The sequence below is a fragment of the Schistocerca piceifrons genome, chromosome X (assembly GCF_021461385.2).
Source record: "Schistocerca piceifrons isolate TAMUIC-IGC-003096 chromosome X, iqSchPice1.1, whole genome shotgun sequence".
NCBI lineage: Eukaryota > Metazoa > Arthropoda > Insecta > Orthoptera > Acrididae > Schistocerca > Schistocerca piceifrons.
Window position 1 is genome coordinate 308,870,088 of NC_060149.1, and position 23,048 is coordinate 308,893,135.

Consider the following 23,048-nt stretch of genomic DNA (forward strand, 5'->3'; position numbering starts at 1 on the left):
CAGGACCGCTACGGTCGCAGGCTCGAATCCTGCCTCGGGCACGGATGTGTGTGATGTCCTTAGGTTAGTTGGGTTTAAGTAGTTCTAAGTTCTAGGGGATGACCACAGATGTTAAGTCCCATAGTGCTCAGAGCCATTTGAACCATTTGAAAATTATTCAAAAGATTTAGTACAGCTTGTGAGAGTCAATGCACCACTACCGAGGAAAAAGCTACGAGCTTAGGCGCTCTGTATGGCTCGTGAGATAAACATTTCTGATTTGCGGACTGCTTCAACCTGTTTAAATACAATCAGGGAATTGTACGGAAAAGAAAATTTTACTTTAGACGTGAAGAGGAGAAGTCAATAATAGGCAATACTACAGAAAAACTCGTAGCTGATGTGAAGGCAAAGCTTCTTGTTAATTATCCCCAAAAATGCTGCATATAAAGCCAGCAAGTGAGGTTTCATGCAAGAACTGCATGCCTACCGCACTTTTATCATTTCAAGCGAAAGAAGTTGTCACTTGTGGAGTGGATGAATGCTATGACACATTCCTACACAACATTGCCACTGGTAAGTGTTAGTCGATTACTGTTTCCGCAGTGTTATTGTCTTCAGAAACCTCAAGGCAAATTAGGACCAAAAATTTAAAAAGAAGGACTGTTTACTTGCACAAAATCCTATAAATAACATGGCAATACCTGGAAAAATGGGAGAGAATAATTATCTATATTACATCCAAAACGTCGTCCAAGTTGCAGAAAATACATTGACAGAAAAAAAACGCAACACCAAAAACTGTATAGTAATGAAATTTGGGGAATGCAATCGTATAGGTAACATATTTAAGTGATTAACACAGGTTAAGATAAGCGAGAGATAAGCCATTGGAAATGTGAAATGCTCGTACATTAATAACCGGCGCAACCTCCAAAATGTTGAAAACAAGCATGCAAACGCACATGCATTGTGTTGTATAGGTGCTGGATGTGGGTCGGAGTTCAATGCCTGTTGCACTTGGTTGGCATTACCGAGAGGGAAGACCATCGTATTGGGCATATGGCTCTGGCACATCGTACTGCACCTGCAATAGTAATCTGAGCACCAGCTGACACAACAGTGACAACGGGACTGTTACAAATCGGTTACTTTCAGGACAGCTTCGAGACTGACGTCCTGTAACGTGTATTACACTGATCCCAAACCACCGCCATTTGCGACTTCAGTGGTATGAAATGAGAGCTGATGGGTGGAGGTCTGTTGTGTTTTCTGATGAAAGCTGGATTTGCCTAAGTCGCAGTGACGGCCGTATTGGTTAGAATGAGGCCAGTTGAGGGCCTACAACCAACCTGTCAGCATGCTAGGAACACTGGACCTGCTCCTGAAGTTACGGTCTGAGATGCGATTTTGTACGACAGCGGGAGCACTTTCGTGGTTATCCCATGCATCCTGACTGCAAGTCTGTACATAAGTCTGGCGATTCGATCTGTTGTGCTGCCATTCATGAACAGCATTCCAGGGGGTGTTTTCCGGCGGTATAACGATGGCCCACATATCCCTGTTGTAATCCAACACGCTCTACAGTGTGTCGACATGTTGCCTTGACCTCCTCGATCACCAGATATGTCTCCAATCGAGCACATATGTGATATCATTGGACGACAACTCAAGCGTCATCCACAAATAGAATTAACCGTCGCCGTAAAACCACGTCCAATCTCAAAGGTAACTAACGCTCACAACCGGTACAGCGTGTATTTGTAGCAAACCTGATTTGCATCCTCATAGTGGCATTGCTAGCACCACTCTTATGCAACTGTGGCGAAACTTGAATAGACATCATATTTTAGATGAAGAAACGTGCCTACCAGGTTTCGTTTATGTCACACAACTCCTTTTTGATATTGCGATTTTTTTCCCTCAGTGTAATTTATTGCTTTTGCTGGACGCTTGTCCTGGACATAACGCCTCTCACTTCAGGAGGACGACGAAAAGACAGTTAATATAATTTGGATTCCACGTGTTCCTAACATGGTAGTTTCTCAATAAATAAATTTTCCGGCAGTTTAAAGCATTATTCAAAAAAATGTCGGACAATACAATTTCCGATAGCCTTTTGTCATTTCAGGTTTATCAGTGGAACAGTATTGTTAAAAGTTCAATCACAGCCACTGATCTACGGTATTTTCGAAGCGGAGCAAAAACTTGATAGTGGCACCTCCGCCGGCCGGAGTGGCCGTGCGGTTCTAGGCGCTACAGTCTGGAGCCGAGCGACCGCTACGGTCGCAGGTTCGAATTCTGCCTCGGGCATGGATGTGTGTGATGTCCTTAGGTTAGTTAGGTTTAATTAGTTCTAAGTTCTAGGCGACTGATGACCTCAGCAGTTAACTCGCATAGTGCTCAGAGCCATTTTTTTTGGCATCCCCATCCCCCCCCCCCCAAACCCACTAGCTTTTGATATAGGAGGTCAAAAATAAAAACAAAAGCGATTTTTCAAAAAATATGTTCATTTTGTAGCAAACATTTTTCTGAAGAGTTTGGTATATAAAAAATACATGTTCGAGGAAATATAAGACATGTTATTTGGTCTTGAGTGTGCCAAAGTGCAGTGCCATGCCTCTTCACACAGCATTCTTTTATCGCACGTCACTGTATTTTGCTCTGCGTTATTCAAACGTGACTGTTTTGTAGTGGAAGCCATCAAACTTATATTCAGGACAGTGGAAATTAAAATGTCCTGTGGTGCCTCTCCTGCTCCCAGTCGGCTTGTTTGACGTCCTACCCTCCCCCCCCCCCCTTAAAAAACTCTCAATTAATACTGTGTGGGATTATTTGTGACTGGAAAAATAAGAACTCATCAGAAAATTTGCACTCTTTCTTGCCTATTAGCTAATAACTTCCTCTTTCGTGTGACATAAAATTTAATGTAGGAAACTTGAAACCAGTAAAGACAAGCAAGACACTACATGTTTCTTCAATCCTTAGGTCATGGCATTTTTTCTCTCTAATCTTGCTACAGCTTTACATGGCGTGCTTTCCTTTCCGCGAAAGAATCTATTACCCTATCCAAGTTCGTCAAACGTTTTGCTGCATAAAAATCGAAATGTTGCCTAATACTGAAAAAGCTGTTAATACGAATGGTACCCAGCCTGGCGTGGTTTCTCGATTTGATTACGTCCATTTTGTCATTGCCTTTAATGTCGTAACAATTGTAACGCCCCAAATAAGCGAAACTATTTTGGCACAAATGGTCATTTTCATGAGTCACATTTACATAAATAGCACGATAGAATATAATTCGCAAAGTACCATTATCAAATACCTAGTAGGCCTACTACGAGCAAAAGGTTTTATGTTAGGAAATAGTTTCATATTTCATTCACATGCTCCAGTTTCTCTAGCATGAGATCGAAAAGTAATACTTAGAAATTTTTATATAAATTTCGAATCGTCATATCCTTCCATATGATTTGTGTGATGTTCCCGTCTCTTCTCTTTCCTCGTTCTAACAAACAATCTTGTTATCGTTAATTCTGTATTCCTGCCATTGTGAAAGCTTTATCCCCTGTTAACTTCACTAATCCTACCAGATCCATCGGTTCAGTTATGCCGCGTTTATTCTCCGGTTAGGCGTTATTATGTATTCGTACAACGCGTTTTCCGCGCTATTTCGAGAAAAGGGCTTCAAGCGGCTGCTAACCAGGGGACTGTACAACTGGCCTTTAGTAATGTAGCGATCTGGCAAAAGTTTTCTGTCAGTTTCATTTACTTTGATACAAGTATTCTTACTTGTATTTGTTGTATTCTTGCAAGTGTTTCTTACTTGTTATTTCTGTTAGTAGCTTATTTCCACTCTGGTAGTCTGAATCTACGGATTTCGATAGTAATTATAACAATGCTGATCATTTGCTCAACCAGTCAACCACATAAACAAACAGCGATTGGCATTCACACGTTCGGGTTTAGTCGGCTCAGCTCCTATAGCCCCATCCCCTTTTGTCTGCGGGTTTCCCCTGGCAGAGGCATCATTTACGCTATGCACGCATCCAAAAATCAACCTATGATTCGTTCAGAAATCAATTTAGAATGTCTTCAAAAGCCAACTGGGATGCGTTTCAAAATCATATGAGTAATCGTTAGACCAACGTGCGCTGGATGCTAGGCGCTTTTTCAAACAAGTTTTTTTCTTCAAGAATATGAATATGGCGCCCCCTGAAATTGCCGCCCGGGGCAGATACCCTGGTTCCCCCCACCGCCACCCCCCCATCCCCCCTACATCCGGGCCTGTTCAATCATTTGTGGATTGTCAGTTTTCATCACCATATTTTACGAATTTGATCAAGTATGCCCGGAACGCAGCACAATAGACAGAACAACATTTCTTACTACATCCCAGTTCTCTCTAAATAAAACAAGTGCACATTGCAAACTGCCTGAATGCATTATTTTTTCTTTCATGAGGTATGCCTGGTCTAAGGGAAATGTTTGTTTTTGTCATTCAGTAGGCACTTCGCATTCAAAAATTATCGTAAGATATTGTTATAAAATATTTCATGTCAACAAATTACAGTCCCGATTGATGAAAGTTATGTGTAGTGTAACATCATACACTGCCTTGGTTTGCTATCTTCTGCTACTCAACTGAGTAAAAATTACAGCTGCAAAAATTCAGCTGCTGATATGAACTACAAGTTATTCAAAAAATTATTTAGGACATTTTTGTTATGGTTTACATGCCTAAAACTCGCGTGTGTGCCCTTTGGACATCTTTCTACGTTCTCTCGTCACAGCTGCTAGGAAGGATATACAAACCGCTGTTATAAGCATTTCTTCCTGCTGCAAAAATTAGTAACTTATACAGTTTTTTTATAAAAAGAATAGTTGCAGTCCGCCTTAGCAGCTAAAATTTTGACAGAGCAGTTCTTCTGGTGTATTCCTCCTGAGTGAACAATTTCAGGGTAGGTTCCGACATGTCGGATTTTACCATTCTCTGGTCAGTTGTCAATTAGTTGCATAACTTCATAGCAGCTCGATGTTGAAAGGTAGGTAGTGTGATCACTTCCATAGTCACTTTGTTTTTTATGTGGTAGCTTAAAAAGACCTCCAACATACATACCATGACCACCCAAGGACATAAATCAACCTATATCAACAAATTGGAAATTTGGATGCGACAGTGGAAGATAAAACCGACAATGGGCAAAACCTAAGATACCGACACCTGACCAAAAGCGATTGCTCAAAGATAAGACATGGGCCAAATGTGAAATTAAAGGCTCGTAACTCGAAATACACTCTCTGATAAGAAGTATCCATACACCTATTTGTGGACATTAACATGAGACGTGTCCACACTTCGCCTTGATGATGGTTTGAACTCTGCGGGCACACTTTCAAGGAGATGTCTTGATGTCTTTGGAGGAATGTCAGAACATTCTTCCTCAAAAGCCAACACCAGAGAAGGTAATCATCTTGGACCCTGGGGCCTGAAGAGTAGACTTTCTGATTCATCCCAAATGTGTGCTATTACGTTCAGGTTGGGTATGTGTGTGACCAGTCCATTTCAGGAATGTTCTTGTCCACAAAACATTGCCTCATAAATGCTGCTTTATGACAGGGTTCGTTTTCACGTTGATAAAATTAATCGTCTCCATACTTTTTTTACTGTATGTAGCGCACAGTGTTTTTAAAATGTGCCCATACCCTTATGGATTTATCATTAAGTTCAATAAGAAGACCACACCCTAACCACCAAAAAAACACCCCATACCATAACATGACTTTCTCCACACTTTGCTGTTGACTACACACATGATGGCAGATAATGTTCTCCATGCATTTGTCGAATCCAGACCTGATTGATCAGTGTATAGCATTGGGGACACTGCATCTTGGACACTGGGGTCTGAAGAGTAGACTTTCCGCCGCGCAGGACTAGCCGAGCGGTCTCAGGCGCTGCAGTCATGGACTGTGCAGCTGGTCCTGGCGGAGGTTCGAGTCCTCCCTCGGGCATGGGTGTGTGTGTTTGTCCTTAGGATAATTTAAGTTAAGTAGTGTGTAAGCTTAGGGACTGATGACCTTACCAGTTAAATCCCATAAGATTTCACACACATTTGAGCAGTAGACTTTCTGACTCATCCCAAATGTGTGCTATTACATTCAGGTTGTGTCTGTGGGTAGATTAGTCCATTTCAGGAATGCTCTTGTCCACAAAACATTGCCTCAGAAATGTTGCTTTATGACAGGGTACGTTTTCATGTTGATAAAATTAATCGTCTCCAAACTTTGTTTTTTACTGTATGTAGTGCACAGTATTTGTAAAATGTGCCCATTCCTTATGGGTTTAGCATTTTCTTAAGTTAAATAAGGAGACCACATCCTAACCACGAAAAAACACCCCGATACCATAACATGACTTCCTCCATACTTCGATGTTGACTACACACGTGATGGCAGATAATGTTCTCCATCGATTTGTCGAACCCAGACACGGTTTGTCACAGTGTATAACATGATTGATCACTCCAAATCACTCATTTCCAGTCATCCACTGTCCAGTAGCATCGCTCTTTACACCAGCTCAAGTGTCGCTTAGAAATGACACAAAAAATGTGACATATAGCTGCTCCACCACTGTACCCCATTCCTATTTAACTCTGCACACACAGTCATTTTACTATCTGGATTGCTGGTGGCGCTTTGGAATTCTAAGTGATTCCTTTTGCTGATTTCGTGCGACTTTTCACAACCACCCTCCACAATGCTCAATGACCACTGTTTATCAGTAGGTGAGGTTTGCTTGGTCTTGGTTTAGCTGTGATGGTTCCTCCACATTTCCACTTCACAACTACATCATCAGCATCGACCCGGGCAGTTTTATAAGGGTTGAAATATCCCTGATGGATTGGTTACTAAGATGATACCACATCTGATGTCACTAAGCTCTCCTGTTCGACCCAGTCCATACAGAATACTGTGGCCGGTGGTTGCGCAGACTGCAGGGCATGCATGGACGGCGGTAGTGGTGGGGGCTGCCGGCAGGCGCTGTTGAGGAAATGCTGAGCGCTCGAGGGGAAATGCCATTCTAAACGGAAGCCTACACTTACATTTTTTGTAAATGTTAATCGGGGCTCCCCCACGGCCATATTTGCATGGTGACCATTCATAAAGATCTGTCGCCTTTGCTTTGGTTACTATCTAAAAATAATTCCATCGAAAATGCAGCGATTTATTCTCGCCTGTCTTGTTAACCATTTGTAACTTTCAGAGAAATGTCACAACTGGCGAATTTTGAGTAAAACCTACAGATTTATTTCGTTGCCATGTCAAAATTTGCTTCTTTTGCCAAAATACAGCGGAGCTTACATAATCTCACTTCATTAATACGTTGTGCAGACACAATTGGGAACGAATTCTGAAACAGTGATTTATTAAGTTTATTGAGTGACGAACTAACGAAAAGTAAGATCACTACCTTATGAAAAAGCACAGCCGCACTAAAGCGTGCAATGTCTTCACTTATATTGTCTCAAAATCCATAGCATTTCTCGTTGCACCAGCTATTAATGACCCATAGAAATTACATTATTTTATCGAAAAAGTTTGTAGTATAACACGGTAGATAATGAAGTTTTACATAATAACCATACAGCAAAATATTCTCCTTCGTGTGTGCTATCATTTGCTAAAATTTCATTTCGATATCTCAAACCATTTATGAAATATGAGGACTGTAGTGGATATTTCACTCTGTTTTGTCGCTGGCGCGGCGCGCTCGCAAATGTGTGTGCTACGTCAGATCAATTTTCTCGAGACTGGTGACAGATAGAGACCTCCACCCAATCATAAAGAAAAATTCAATATGTTACCCAACTTTTGTATGCAGCAACAGATGATGAAATATGCACCGAACGGCAAGTCATAGCGACCCCTATTTTTCATTGCAAACTATTTCGAATTTCACGCAGTGTCTCACTTCCATGTAAATATCACAAATACTATAACCATTAACGAATTGATGGGCCAACATAATGACCCTGGCATATAAAGCTACAAAATAAAGCAAAAATAAATTTTTTTACTGCCTAATTTCTGTGAATTCGTTTGAAAAAGTTTGCAGGACGTGCTCCTCGATTCTGTCATTGGTGATAGGTCCAAAGGAAGCCGACAGTGTTGGCCTCCCCTTCTGAACAAACGAATGAACTCGTCCAGCGCTCTAGACGAAAATTGGTCACTGCACAATGGCCACCATATCTAGTGCGGACTCTGCTGCTTTTCTGCACTGAAGAGGCAAAGAAACTAGTACACTTGCCTAATATCTTGCAGCCCCTCCCCCCTCCCCCCCCCACGAGCACACAGAAGTGCCACAACACGACGTGGTATGGACTCGACTAATGTCTGAAGTAATGCTGGAGGGAATTGATACCATGAATCCTGCAGGGCTGTCCGTAAATCCGTAAGGGTACCTGGGGGTATAGATCTCTTCTGAGCGCGCCGGCCGGTGTGGCCGAGCGGTTCTAGGCGCTTCAGTCTGGAACCGCGCGACTGCTACGGTCGCAGGTTCGAATCCTGCCTCGGGCATGGATGTGTGTGATGTCCTTAGGTTAGTTAGGTTTGGGTAGTTCTAAGTTCTAGGGGACTGATGACCTCAGATGTTGAGTCCCATAGTGCTCAGAGCCGTTAGAACCATTTTTTCTCTTCTAAACAGCACTTTGCAAGGCTCCCAAATATGCTCAATAATGTTCATGTATGGAGAGTTTGGTGGCCAGCGGACGTGTTTAAACTCAGAAGAGTGTTCTCGGAACCACTCTGTAGCCATTCTAGACGTGTGGGGTGTCGCATTGTCCTGCTGGAATTACCCAAGTCCGTCGGAAGGTACAATGGACATGAATGGATGCAGTTTATCAAACAGGATGCTTACGTACGTGTCACCTGTCAGAGTCGTGTCTAGACGTATCAGGGGTCCCATATCACTCCAACTCCACACGCCGTACACCATTACAAAGCCTCCACCAGCAAGAACAGTCCCCTGTTGACATGTAGGATCCATGCATTCATGAGGTTGTCTCCACACCCGTACACGTCCACCCTCTCGGCACAATTTGAAACGAGACTCGTCTGACTGGTGACAAGTTTACAGTCATGAATAGTCCAATGTCGGTGATGGCGGACCCAGGTGAGGCGTCAAGCTTTGTGTCGTGCAGTCATCGAGGGTACACGAGTGGGCCTTCGGCTCTGAAAGCCCATATCGATGACGTTTCGTTGAATGCTTCGCGCGCTGACACTTGTTGATAGCCCGGCATTGAAATTTGCAGCAATTTGCGAAAGGGTTGCACTTCCGTCACGTTGAACGATTCTATTCAGTTGTCGTTGGTTCCGTACTTGCGGGTTCTTTTTCCGGCTGCAGCGGTGTCGGAGGTTTGATGTTTTACCGTATTCCTGATATTCACGGTATACTCGTGAAATGGTCGTACGGGAAAATCCCACTTCATCGCTACCTCGGAGATGCCGTGTCCCATCGCTCGTGCGCCGACTATGACTCCACGTTCAAACTCACTTAAATCTTGATAAGCTGCCATTGTAGCAGCGGTAACTGATCTAACAACTGCGCCAGACACTCGTCTTATATAGGGCGTTGCCGAGCGCAGCCTGTTTACATATCTGTGCATTTGAATACGCACGCCTGTACTAGTTTCTTTGGCGCTTCAGTGCATTTATAACACAATATTCTCCGCCTTCTTTTATACTGGCGAGTTCGCTTTTCGTGACATCTAGTTGTCAGTTCCGCATTACGTAGGTGCGTCTGGATACTGTTGATCAGATAGTGTATAGCAAAATACCTCTATCATTGACCGAACCTCAAACTAGATGAGGTATGTAAGTGAGACACTAAGCAAAACATATACAAGAACTGATAATGATGTTCCAAGGCAGATTTTGAGTGTGCCAATGGAAAAACGTTCTACCCACGTAAGATATTCCTCAGTCTCGTACCAGAATACACTACTGAACCACTCGCCTCCATGATCAGAACCACCAAAGAACGACGAATACTCCCTTCCGTCATAAGAAATCCCGCACAATACATCAGAGTTGATTAACCTACTGCCGGCCTGAGTGGCCGTGCTGTTCTAGGCGGCCGCTACGGTCGCAGGTTCGAATCCTGCCTCGGGCATGGATGTGTGTGATGTTCTTAGGTTAGTTAGGTTTAAGTAGTTCTAAGTTCTAGGGGACTGATGACCTCAGCAGTTAAGTCCCATAGTGCTCAGAACCATTTGATTAACCTACTACAACAGCAACATCAACAAGTACAAGCACTTTAATTTGAATTTACTATGTATATGTGCCTATTGAACTTAAAAGTTTGTTAACTCGAAAGTTCCAAGGATGGCTGGATGTTTATAATTTCATTATTCTTATCGTTTTCTCTTTCGCAGTCTTTCATTTAGCAGATCCGCTTGTACATCCTCCATTCTTTTTATGACTGTCGATTTGTTTTTTATGGCAGTGGATAAGAGACTACGCGAGAAAATATAAAAAAAGTCTTATTACAGTGATAGCTTTACTCTGCTGTTACATTGATTTTAATCGCTTACTACGATGCCATGCAGTTCTGTGTATTGCGGTGTATGGAAGGTCCTAATGCTGTTAACATCGAGTATAGATTTAAGTGTCAGGAAGTCGTTTCTGAAAGTATTTGTATGGAGTGTAGCCATGTATGGAAGTGAAACATGGACGAAAAATAGTTTGGACAAGAAGAGAATAGAAGCTTTCGAAATGTGGTGCTACAGAAGAATGCTGAAGATTAGATGAGTAGATCACATAACTAATGCGGAGGTATTGAAGAGAATTGGGGAGAAGAGGAGTTTGTGGCACAACTTAACAAGAAGGAGGGACCGGTTGGTAGGACATGTTCTGAGGTATCAAGGGATCACAAATTTAGCATTGGAGGGCAGCGTGGAAGGTAAAAATCTTAGAGGGAGACCAAGAGATGAATACACTAAGCAGATTCAGAAGGATGTGGCTTGCAGTAAGTACTGGGAGATGAAGAAGCTTGCACAGGATAGGGTAGCATGGAGAGCTGCATCAAACCAGTCTCAGGACTGAAGACCACAACAGCTATGCTGTAATAGGGATGCTGAAAACTTTTTTAGTGTTTACGGACGTTCGCGATCTCTGCATCCAGATAAGAATTTTGCAGTAGATGCTAATAGTCACAATAATATCTTTTGACTTAATATTTGTTGTGCGAACACTTAATGGTATTTGGTATGCATGCTAGGGGAATGGTAATCCATTGTTGTATGTAGTGATAAAAGCTAAACAATAAACTTGTATTGTAACCAGTTAATTTCACTACACAGACTATGAGGCGGCACCCGTTTTACCTTGTAGCTTTCTTTCATTGGAGTAAATGTGCATTACAGCTTGGGTATGAATAACACTTTACACAAATACTCGTCCTTTAAGCCTTGCAATTTAGTTGTGGTACCTGCACGACATATCTGCCAGAGGCAATGGCATGATAACTTGACTTGATTGCTGAGAATCCCAGACACTGAGTCTCAGTGCACTGATTGACTAGACTAGATATTGACATGTTGAACGGCTAGCAGCAGCTAAAAACATGCGATATTCTTAAACTAAATGCTTTGTTTCTGTACTGGAAAAAATCTTAGTATCTCGTCTGCTTTAAGAATAAAATGCAGAAATGAAATATTATGTAATAATTTGACATTATGCAAGTATCCCTTAGTTCATAGTGCTCACACTGGGCAACTTCATTAGGTCACATTTGCCATGTACGTACCTAGCGCGTGTGGAAGAGAACAGAGGTGCAGCAACAGGCGGTGATGAGGCGGTGGTCGCGGCACGACTTGGCGTGAAGGAAGCTGCAGTCGGCGAACTGGCACTGGTACGGCAGCGGCTCCCCTGTACAACACACACCACCTCCTCATTTACAGACCCATTCGCATTAATCTGTCTTATAACCCACTTTTCCAAATGAGTCCCTACAAACTGCAAAGTCTTGAGCAACTGTAACTGAAAATGGCTCCCGGAACAGAATTCTGGCTCTAGCAAAGCTGCGACATCAATCTCTCTCTCTCTCTCTCTCTCTCTCTCTCTCTCTCTCTCTCTCTCTCTCTGTCTGTCTTTTCCACTAGCAGTAGTACGACATGCCTAGCACATTGTGATTATTAAGAATTCTAATTCAAGCTCTCAGCTCCATAGACTGCATACAAATCACAGCTCTATGTGATATCCATAATATTACAAATGTGGTTATTTCTTTAATACTTCACTGTGTATATAAGAGGGTAATTCAGGAGCCAACGACCGTCTGGCTTTAATAAATTCAAGAAAAAACATTTTAATAAAAAAGGTCACAAAATTCAAACTTACTATATTTACAAAATTGTTAAGGCTTTCGTGGTCAGTTGTTGACAAACTGCTTATTTGCTTCTGTCTCGGGTTCTTCGGCCGACGTTCGTCTGATGATTTTACTGACGTTTCACCAGCACGAGTGGCTGGCATTGTCAAAGCTTCACCCTCCATTGCCGGTGGTGAACTGGAGCCGAGCTCGCGGCCGCAGACTATATGTACCTGGCGCGCCAACGTCCGAGGGTTTCTCCGCGGTCATTTCCGGTGCGGTTCTCCTCTTGCTGCCTGCGACGGTCGTTCGCTGCAGTATGGGAAGCCAGGATCTGTTTACTTTAAGGCTTTATTCTTTCTTGTTGAAGCTGTTCCCGTGTTTGTGTATTTCTACAGTTTCTCTAAACAAGCGGGTGAGGTCGTGCTTCTCTACAGCCAGAACTTCCATGTCGGAGAATTTTATTACGTAGTCGGTCACACTCAGCGCGTGCTCTGCCACGGCCGATTTCTCTACCTGCCCCAACCTGCAATGTCGCTTATGTTCTTTGATCCTAGTGTTGATTGATCGTCCAGTCATTCCGACAAAAAGTTTTCCGCACGTGTATGGTAAGTGGTACATTCCCGACATTGCAAGTGGGTCTCTTTTATCCTTTGCCGATGTAAGACATTCTTTGATCTTCCTTGTCGGTTTGAAAATTGTCTTTACGCCGTGTTTGTGCAATATACGGCCGTTTCTGTCCGTCACTCTGGGAATCTATGGCAGAAAGGCCGTACCCGACATTTCTTTTCCTGATTTCTTACTTGGCCGAGTGTTTGGCTCTGTTACACTTCTAATATAATTTGTGGAGTACCCATTGCTCCTCAGAACACTTTCCAGATGTTGAATTTCGCGTTTGAGGTGCTGCGGCTCACATATTCGTCCTGCTCGCGTTACGAGCGTATGAATCATGGCTCTTCTCTGGCTCAGGTGGTCGTTTGATAGTTTGTGCAGGTATCGGTCCGTGTGTGTCGGTTTTCGGTACACGCTATGTCCCAGGTTCTCGTCGTCCCTTGTGACCAGCACGTCTAGAAATGGTAGTTTTGTGTCCTTTTCTACTACCATGGTAAATTTTATGTTGGTGTGGAGGCTGTTCAAGTGTCTTAGGAATTCACCGAGCTGTTCTTCATCATGGCTCCACACAACGAAAGTATCATCGACGTACCTGTACCACACCTTAGGTTTACAAGTCGCCGAGTCCAGTGCCTGTGCTTCGAAATGTTCCATGAAGAAGTTGGCCACCACTGGACTAAAAGGACTACCCATGGCAACTATATTTACATAATCCCCACTTTCATCCAAGCATTTGTTGTATTTGTCCACCAGCCTTAGAAATCCCTTCTCATAGTTGTCTGCTTCTGATCGAGTACGCAAGCTGTTCACTGTATTCAGTGCCTCGGCATCTGTTCTAAAATGTTTCCCATCCAGGAACTCTTTGAATTTCCTGAAGAGGTGAAAATCACTAAGAGAAAGGGTCAGGCTGTTGATAGGAGATGAAAAATTTCCTGCCCTAATTGATGCGGCACGCCTCCGGTTGTAGCAGCAGCAGCGAGAGAGCAGGCGTTGTCGTGAAGAACCACTATACTGCGAGAAAGCTTTTCACATCTACGATCTTCGACTGTCCGCCGGAGTTCTCTTAGGATGTCAAAATGTCGATCGCATCGATCGTAGTGCCTCTTGCCATCAAATCCACTAAGAGAACACGCCTGCGATTTCAAAAAATCGTCACCATGAATTTTCATTCTTGTTGACAGATTTTGTCTGAATTTTTGCCGTTTCAACGATTGAAGAGGAATGATACCACTCGAGTGGTTGGCGCTTGCTCTTGGGGGTGAAGTGAGTTACCCGGATCCCGTCTACAGTTGTTACAATGTGATTAAGAAAAGTATTTCCATGTTCGTGATACCGCGTCAAAAACGCCAGTGGTGCAACCATTCTCTGTGTTTTTTGTTGGCCACTCAGTTGCTGGGGGAACCTACAGAGCAAGAATTTTGCTGTGGCCAAGGTGTTCGGATACAAATTTTACCAAGTAAATAACGAGAAATATTTAGGGAAGAATATACGGCTATCTTGCACGATTTAGTTCCTTACTTGATTCTTGTCCTCAGCTCGTGGTCTCGCGGTAACGTTCTCGCTTCTCGAGCACGGGTCCCGGGTTCGATTTCCGGCGGGGTCAGGGATTTTCACCTGCCTCGTGATGATTGGGTGTTGTTGTGTCGTCCTCATCATCATCATTCATCCCCATTACGGTCGGAGGAAGGCAATGGCAAACCACCTCCACTAGGTCCTTGCGTAGTATGGCGGTGCAGGTCTCCTGCATCGTTCCCCTACGCTCTGTCAAGGAGTATGGGACTTCATCATCATCACTTGATTCTTAAGATTATCTGTGGCGACTGGTGCACGCTGGGGTCGAGTTCCGCCGTGCACATTTCTTCACATCACTTTCTCACATTTATTTCGTTCCTTAATATATCACTATATACTTCCTTCACTTGACAGTAAGTTTTCGCAGATTTCAACTTTCAGACGTTCAAAAATTGCGTAACATTATAACAAGATGTTACGAAAATAATTTATCCTGGGACAGAAACCTGATATCAGTTTACGCTGTGCAAATGCACAATATGTCGTTATTTCCTTGATTACCTTCGTAACCGAGTTCAGTATAAATAGAACTCCCAGACTCATGTAGTGTAACGTGTAGTCCCCACATACTAGCTTTGAACACATACACACACACACACACACACACACACACACACACACACACACACACACACACACACAACAGAGTTTAAACGTTCACACCCAAACAGTACATACAACATTCCATTATTTGGCGTCATAAGGAACATCAGGCAACAAAAACCAATTCAGCAGCCACAACGATCAAAACATCATCTTTGGTGTCTGAACAGCGCTTGTGCTTCTATTGTAGTTTCTGACCGGTCTCACAAACCTTTATCAATACCGAAAGGGAAGCAATTTGCACAGATACCATCTTGTCCATTATTAAAAATGAACTATACCAAACTTATATCCTGTTCAACTTTTTACAATAAACCCTAAGATTTATTTTTACAGTCCAACTAATCAGCTAAGCTCTTTGTCGGTAGGGTATTGGTACTCGTTGAAAATCCACCCTTCTCATTGGTATTTTCAGGAGTATAAATTGGTTTCCCATGAAGAATGTGGGGAACAGTTGGTCGATCCAGACAGATCCCCGTATATTTGGACAACCCAAATACATCTGGAGCACTGCAGATTCCCTAGAGGTTACCCAATAATGTGTATTTTGCTCCAGAGTCATCTAGCCTATCAACACATAACACACGTTGATGTTGGGGGCTTTCTTTTTAAAGAGGTTTGTGCTATCCATGTGATCTCGGCGCTTGAAAGAAGACTTCCGCTCTTCGAGACACAAAACGTTCGATCGTCATGAACAGTGGTAGTCACTGAGGCCTCAGCCGTTGGATGCTTACATTTTACAGTAGCGGTGAACTGGCGACACTGATAAACCCCAGCTCGAGAACCCTGGGTTTGCCCTGCCAATACCTAGCCATTGCTAACTGAGCCCCCTAAGCGAAAACCCTTAGAGACACTGTTATCTATGATTTGTGATACCCTTCGTTTGGCTTCTCTGCTCAGTCACGTCCTGCAGGAGAGACCCTGCTAGTAGTCACCAACAGTAAAGCCTCCCACTTAGGGTGGCTACAATAAAGCGGAGTTACCTGATAGGACTGAGACAGATGCACTTACCAAGCAATGCAGGGGAAACTCCTGTTTCAGAGCACAGTAAAACTACTTCGTTTCGTTTAAGTGACAAGGAGGAGGTTTCCCTGGATGAATCGTTGCGTTCATCGACAGCAGTCTTATTGGTCTCACTTGCAGCCACTATTCCTCTAAATGGTACTTCATCCTATGGTTCAGTGATCCACAGTGGTTCCTGACCAATAAGGGCATTCTTAGATAATGCGTTCGTGAGTTCATTTCCTGAATTCCCTTTTACTTTAGCATGTAGAAGAATGGATACGCTTCTACTTTTACAATTAGGAAAGACATGTTTCGAAATTCTCTGCTATATTCTCTGAGTATATTGTTTTAAAAAAACCTTGGGTTGAGAAGGGCAGGTTTGCTAACCCCACTAAATCCAAAATTTTCAGTCGTTTCTTATGAAATGGGGAGGGTGGAGAGAGGGCAGAAATACTCCATTCACTGTTGAAGACCATGATACCGTTCACACCAAATGTCGCTATGTTATGTGTGAATTTCAAATGGCTCATTACTCCTGAATTTGTTAATGAAAATTAGCTCCATGATGAGTGTGCTACCTTATGTTAACCTGTAGTAGTAGGGGCAGATAACGAGCTGAATCCATGGCCCCCTATGAGAAGTCGCTGCTATATGCCAAGTGACGCTTCATCAGTTACGATACAGCTGCCGGATTAGGTTTTAAGAGCACCTAATTCCTTCATAATGCATTGAGTCTACGTATAAGTTGGGGCTAAAAGGTTTGATAACACTGTTATTTCACATTACTTTCCCATAATACCCTAAAAGTAACTGGAGATGCAAATAGAATACGCTTTCATTAAACATCTACATTACTGGCCATTAAACTTGCTACACCAAGAAGAAATGCAGATGATAAACGGGTATTCATTGGACAAATATATTATACGAGAACTGACATGTGATTACATTTTCACGCAATTTGCGTGCATAGATCTTGGGGCATCAGTACCCAGAACAACCACCTCTGGCCGTAATAACGGGCTTGATACGCCTGGGCATTGAGTCAAACAGAGCTTTGATGGCGTGTACAGGTACAGCTGCCCATGCAGCTTCAACACGATACCACAGTTCATCAAGAGTAGTGACTGGCGTATTGTGACGAGCCAGTTGGTCGGCCACCATTGACCAGACGTTTTCAATTGGTGAGAGATCTGGAGAATATGCTGGCCAGGCAGCAGTCGAACATTTTCTGTATCCAGAAAGGCCCGTACAGGACTTGCAACATGCGGTCGTGCAGTATCCTGCTGAAATGTAGGGTTTCGCAGGGATCGAATGAAGGGTAGAGACACGGGTCGTAACACATCTGAAATTGTAACGTCCACTGTTCAAAGTGCCGTCAATGCGAGCAAGAGGTGACCGAGACGTGTAACCAATGGCACACCATACCATGACGCCGGGTGATACGCCAGTATGGCGATGACGAATACACGCTTCCAATGTGCGTTCACAGCAATGCCTCCAAACACGGATGCTGCCATCATGATGCTGTAAACAGAACCTGGATTCATCCGAAAAAATGACGTTTTGCCATTCGTGCACCGAGGTTCGTCGTTGAGTACACCATCGCAGGCAATCCTGTCTGTGATGCAGCGTCAAGGGTAACCGCAGCCATGGTCTCCGAGCTGGTAGTCCATGCTGCTGCAAACGTCGTCGAACTGTTCGTACAGATGGTTGTTGTCTTGCAAACGTCCCCATCTGTTGACTCAGGGATCGAGACGTGGCTGCACGATCCGTTACAGCCATGCGGATGACTGTCATCTCGACTGCTAGTGATAGGAGGCCATTGGGATCCAGCACGGCGTTCCGTATTACCCTCCTGAACCCACCGATTCTATATTCTGCTAACAGTCATTGGATCTCGACGAACACGAGCAGCAATGTCGCGATACGATAAACCGCAATCGCGATAGGCTACAATCCGACCTTTATCAAAGTCGGAAACGTGATGTTACGCTTTTCTCCTCCTTACACGAGGCATCACAACGTTTCACCAGGCAACGCCAGTCAACTGCTGTTTGTGTATGAGAAATCGGTTGGAAACTTTCCTCATGTCAGCACGTTGTAGGTGTCGCCACCGGCGCCAACCTTGTGTGAATGCTCTGAAAAGCTAATCATTTGCATATTACAGCATCTTCTTCCTGTCGGTTAAATTTCGCGTATGTAGCACGTCATCTTCGTGGTGTAGCAATTTTAATGCCCAGTCGTGTATTTCCCCTAATGCTCTTTTCCAACTTTTTATAAAAGTGGCAGAAACTGTCAGCGATGGCGTTCTTTGGTATCAGTCGGAAAACTGATGTCATATTTCGTTAGATATTTAAATAAATGTAATGTAGACAGTTTGGCTACTACCATCGTCATGGCTGCCTATCTTATGTGGCTCAAACACATCTCATACAGTCTGGTGATAGTTTGAAGAAAAGATGGATGTGAACATACGTTTAGATTAAATCTGCACAGTTTCCAGTTGCGTTGTTCCTCTACAGCATTTTGCAGGTGAATCATGTCTTCAACGAAGCACGCAGTATTTGTCTCACCATCGTTTCAATATTTGCAGCACTGTTTAACAAACACTTCAAGAATACGCAGGTGTTTGTGTGTCCCCCAGCGTCATCTGCCCTCACTCTTATGAAACACATATTGTAAGCTATTGAGTTTGATGTGCGGGCTTTAAATGGCAGGGTTGAACGACGGCTGGGGAGATGTATACGGACGAATAGACGTGCAGCTGTTGAGTAGATGACCACCCAGATGAATGAAGCAAGGGGCTACCAACAGTGTCTCCTCAACGACCGTTCAGCGAGCGCCGGCCGCTGTGGCCGAGCGGTACTAGCAGCTTCAGTCCCGAACCGCGCTGCTGCTACGGTCGCTGCTGCCTCGGGCATGGATGTGTGTGATGTCCTTAGGTTAGTTTGGTTTAAGTAGTTCTAAGTCTAGGGGACTGATGACCTCAGATGCTAAGTCCCATAGTGCTTAGAGCCATTTGAACCATTCAGCGAGCGTTGCTGCGAATGGGCCTGCACAACATGGGCCTTGTTCATACAACCGCGCTTACTGCTGTTCATCGGCGACGAGGACTGGACTTTGCACGCCAGTACCACAAGTGGACGTCCACTGAGTCGTAAATGTTGTAGGTTGCATCCCCACTTAGGCTAAAGATTTTAAATAGTTAATGAGCATTATTTGTTTATGGCAAGCTGTATGTATGCTAAAAAGTACCGTGCATTTCGCAACCTGCGTTTAACTAACGTTCCTCTACCTGCCTAACTAGCTGAGAGAATCGATTCTCATGCCTCTGGAAGCCTAAGACATATCACTTTCAATTGAAATACGGCTAGTAAATCGCTGTAGTGTACAAAATGGCTCTGAGCACTATGGGACTCAACATCTTAGGTCATAAGTCCCCTAGAACTTAGAACTACTTAAACCTAACTAACCTAAAGACATCACACACACCCATGCCCGAGGCAGAATTCGAACCTGCGACCGTAGCAGTCCCGCGGTTCCGGACTGCAGCGCCAGAACCGCACGGCCACCGCGACCGGCTGTAGTGTACAACTCAACCATTAGGTTAATGAATGTTTTCCTTTTTTCTACACCTACATCTACATGGATAGTCTGCAAATCTCATTTAAGTGCCTGGCAGAGAGTTCATCGAACCACCTTCAGCCGGCCGAAGTGGCCGAGTGGTTCTAGGCGCTACAGCCTGGAACCACGCGACCGCTACAGTCGCAGGTTCGAATCCTGCCTTAGGCATGGATGTGTGTGATGTCCTTAGGTTAGTTAGGTTTAAGTCGTTCTAAGTTCTAGGGGACTGATGACCTCAGAAGTTAAGTCCCATAGTGCTCAGAGCCATTTGAACCATTTTTTTAACCACCTTTACAATTCTCTATTATTCCAATTTCGTATAGCGCGCGGAAAGAATGAACACCTGTATCTTTCCGTACGAGCTGTGATTTTCCTTATTTTATCTTGGTGATCGTTCCTCCCTATGTATGTCAGTGTCAACAAAATATTTTCGCATTCGGAGGAGAAAGTTGGTGATTGGAATTTCGTGAGAAGATTCCGTTGCAACGAAAAACGCCTTTCTTTTAATGATGTCCAGCCCAAATCCTATATCATTTCTGTGACACTCTCTCCCATATTTCACGATAATACAAAACGTGCTGCCTTTCTTTGAACTTTTTCGATGTACTCCGTCAGTCCTATCTGGTAAGGATCCCACACCGCGCAGCAGTATTCTAAAAGAGAACGGACAAGCGTAGTATAGGCAGTCTCCTTAGTAGGTCTGGTACATTTTCTAAGTGTGCTGCCAATAAAACGCAGTCTTTGGTTAGCCTTCCCCACAACATTTTCTATGTGTTCCTTCTAATTTGAGTTGTTCGTTATTGTAATATGGTTCAAATGGCTCTGAGCACTATGGGACTCAACATCTTAGGTCATAAGTCCCCTAGAACTCAGAACTACTTAAACCTAACTAACCTATGGACATCACACACATCCATGCCCGAGGCAGGATTCGAACCTGCGACCGTAGCAGTCCCGCGGTTCCGGACTGCAGCGCCAGAACCGCTAGACCACCGCGGCCGGTGTTATTGTAATATCTAGGTATTTAGTTGAATTTATGGTTTTTATATTAGACTGATTTATCGTGTAACCGAAGTTTAACGAGTTCCATTTAGCACTCATGTGGATGATTCATACTTTTCGTTATTTAGGGTCAACTGCCACTTTTCGCACCATTCAGATATCTTTTCTAAATCGTTTTGCAGTTTGTTTTGGTCTTCTGATGACTTTATTAGTCGATAAACGACAGCGTCATCTGCAAACAACCGAAGACGGCTGCTGAGATGCCTCCAAAATCGTTTATATAGATAAGGAACAGCAAACGGCCTGTAACACTACCTTGGGGAACGCCAGAAATCACTTCTGTTTTACTCGATGAGTTTCCGTCAATTACTACGAACTGTGACCTCTCTGAAAGGAAATCACAAATCCAGTCATATAACTGAGACGATATTCCATAAGCACGCATTGTCTACTAAATGTGTGAGACAGAGTAGCCTTCTGAACATTGTGGGTAATTCTGATCCTTAGCGGTAGGTATCAGTGGAGCTAAACATTTAATGTGATGATAACTGTTGTTTGAGAAACAGGACTTAGTGCTGCAATTCCTCAGATAATCAAGTTACTGTCAACCTGTTGTTAGTGTCCGTAACTGTTTGAATAAACTGTTCAGAAAGAGTTTTGCGCCAGTTGCATATCTGCAGTCATGTATTGGCCTATATTCTAGGGGAGAAGAGAGTGGAACAAAACGCCTTATAAAAGAAAGAAGAACATTCTTTTTGAGAAAGTAAGTAAGAACCAAAATCAAGGCAGTCTGAAAGTGCGTATTTTTGCAGATATGTGAAGTCGAAATTTACTGCTGGGTAATATTCAGGATTGAAAGGAGGATATAAGATGAACATCGACAAAAGCAGAACGAGGATAATGGAATGTAGTCGAATTAAATCGGGTGATGCTGAGGGAATTAGATTAGGAAATGAGACACTTACAGTAGTAAAAGAGTTTTGCTATTTGGGGATCAAAATACCTGATGATGGTCGAAGTAGAGAGGATATAAAATGTAGACTGGCAATGGGAAGGAAAGCGTTTCTGAAGAAGAGAAATTTGTTAACATCGAGTATAGATTTAAATGTCAGGAAGTCGTTTGCATTGAGTGTAGCCATGTATGGAAGTGAAACGTGGACGATAAATAGTGTAGACAAGAAGAGAATAGAAGCTTTCGAAATGTGGTGCTACAGAAGAATGCTGAAGATTAGATAGGTAGATCATGTAACTCATGAGGAGGTATTGAATAGAATTGGGGAGAAGAGAAATTTGTGGCACAACTTGACTAGAAGAAGGGATCGGTTGATAGGACCTATTCTGAGGCATCAAGGGATCACCAATTTAGTATTGGAGGGCAGCGTGGAGGGTAAAAATCGTGGAGATAGACCAAGAGATGAATACACTAAGCAGATTCAGAAGGATGTAGGCTGCAGTAGGTACTGGGAGATGAAGAAGCTTGCACAGGATAGAGTAGCATTGACAGCTGCATCAAACCAGTCTCTGGACTGAAGACCATAACAATAACAACAACAACAACATTCAGAACCATGTTGCCCCACCCCCACACTGTAGCATGCTTGATTCTTCCTCGGTACGCTGCTCAGTCCTTCCCGGCTGTTCGTCAGTGACGCTGCTGAGATCATCCAGTACGCAAGGACTGTTTCTGCGATGACGCACAGCAAGTTTCCACCCATACCAAGCATACTTAATCAGTGTTTATGTTAGGAGATACCGCACGCCATTCCATTCGTGTTGTATACCAAGCAAGAGGTAGGCAGCGAATACCGCCAGAGGTCGCCAACACACACACGCACAACACGCCTGGCACCACTCAATGCCGTCCAGCAGCCTCCAGATGGCGCTCACAAACCCGGACCTAGTCCTGCTTCCATGTCCCTTCCCTCAGTGTATCGTATACGTCTGCCGATAGTGTGGTCAGCCACCCTAGGGAGCTCTGTCAGTCACAGACTACATTGCTTCCTACTCATACTGGCGGACATGCAAATCCTTTTGCCGATAGGCACGAAGCACCGTGCGCCATAGACACTCAGTTCCGAACCAGCAGTTAGCTCAGTTCAGTGCCTGCAGCCAGCTCGATTACAGTATCCTAAAGTCTACATTTCTGATTTAGCAGTCGCTAATTACAGAGAATTAGGATATTAACAGAGTGTCTGCAATATTACTATATCATAGACTGCCAAGAGAGAGAAAAGTTATTTAGATATCACTGTATAAGGTTTAGGTCACCAAGTGT

General features: G+C 43.6%; 1 protein-coding gene across 1 annotated transcript in view; it reads right to left on the bottom strand.

The window, feature by feature from the left end:
- Positions 1-23,048, bottom strand: part of LOC124723000 — a 107,243-nt gene that overhangs the window by 17,452 nt on the left and 66,743 nt on the right. Inside the window, exon 3 of the mRNA XM_047248174.1 lies at positions 11,792-11,913. Within this exon, the coding sequence (XP_047104130.1) occupies positions 11,792-11,913 (122 nt within the window). The remainder of the gene's footprint in view (positions 1-11,791; positions 11,914-23,048) is intronic.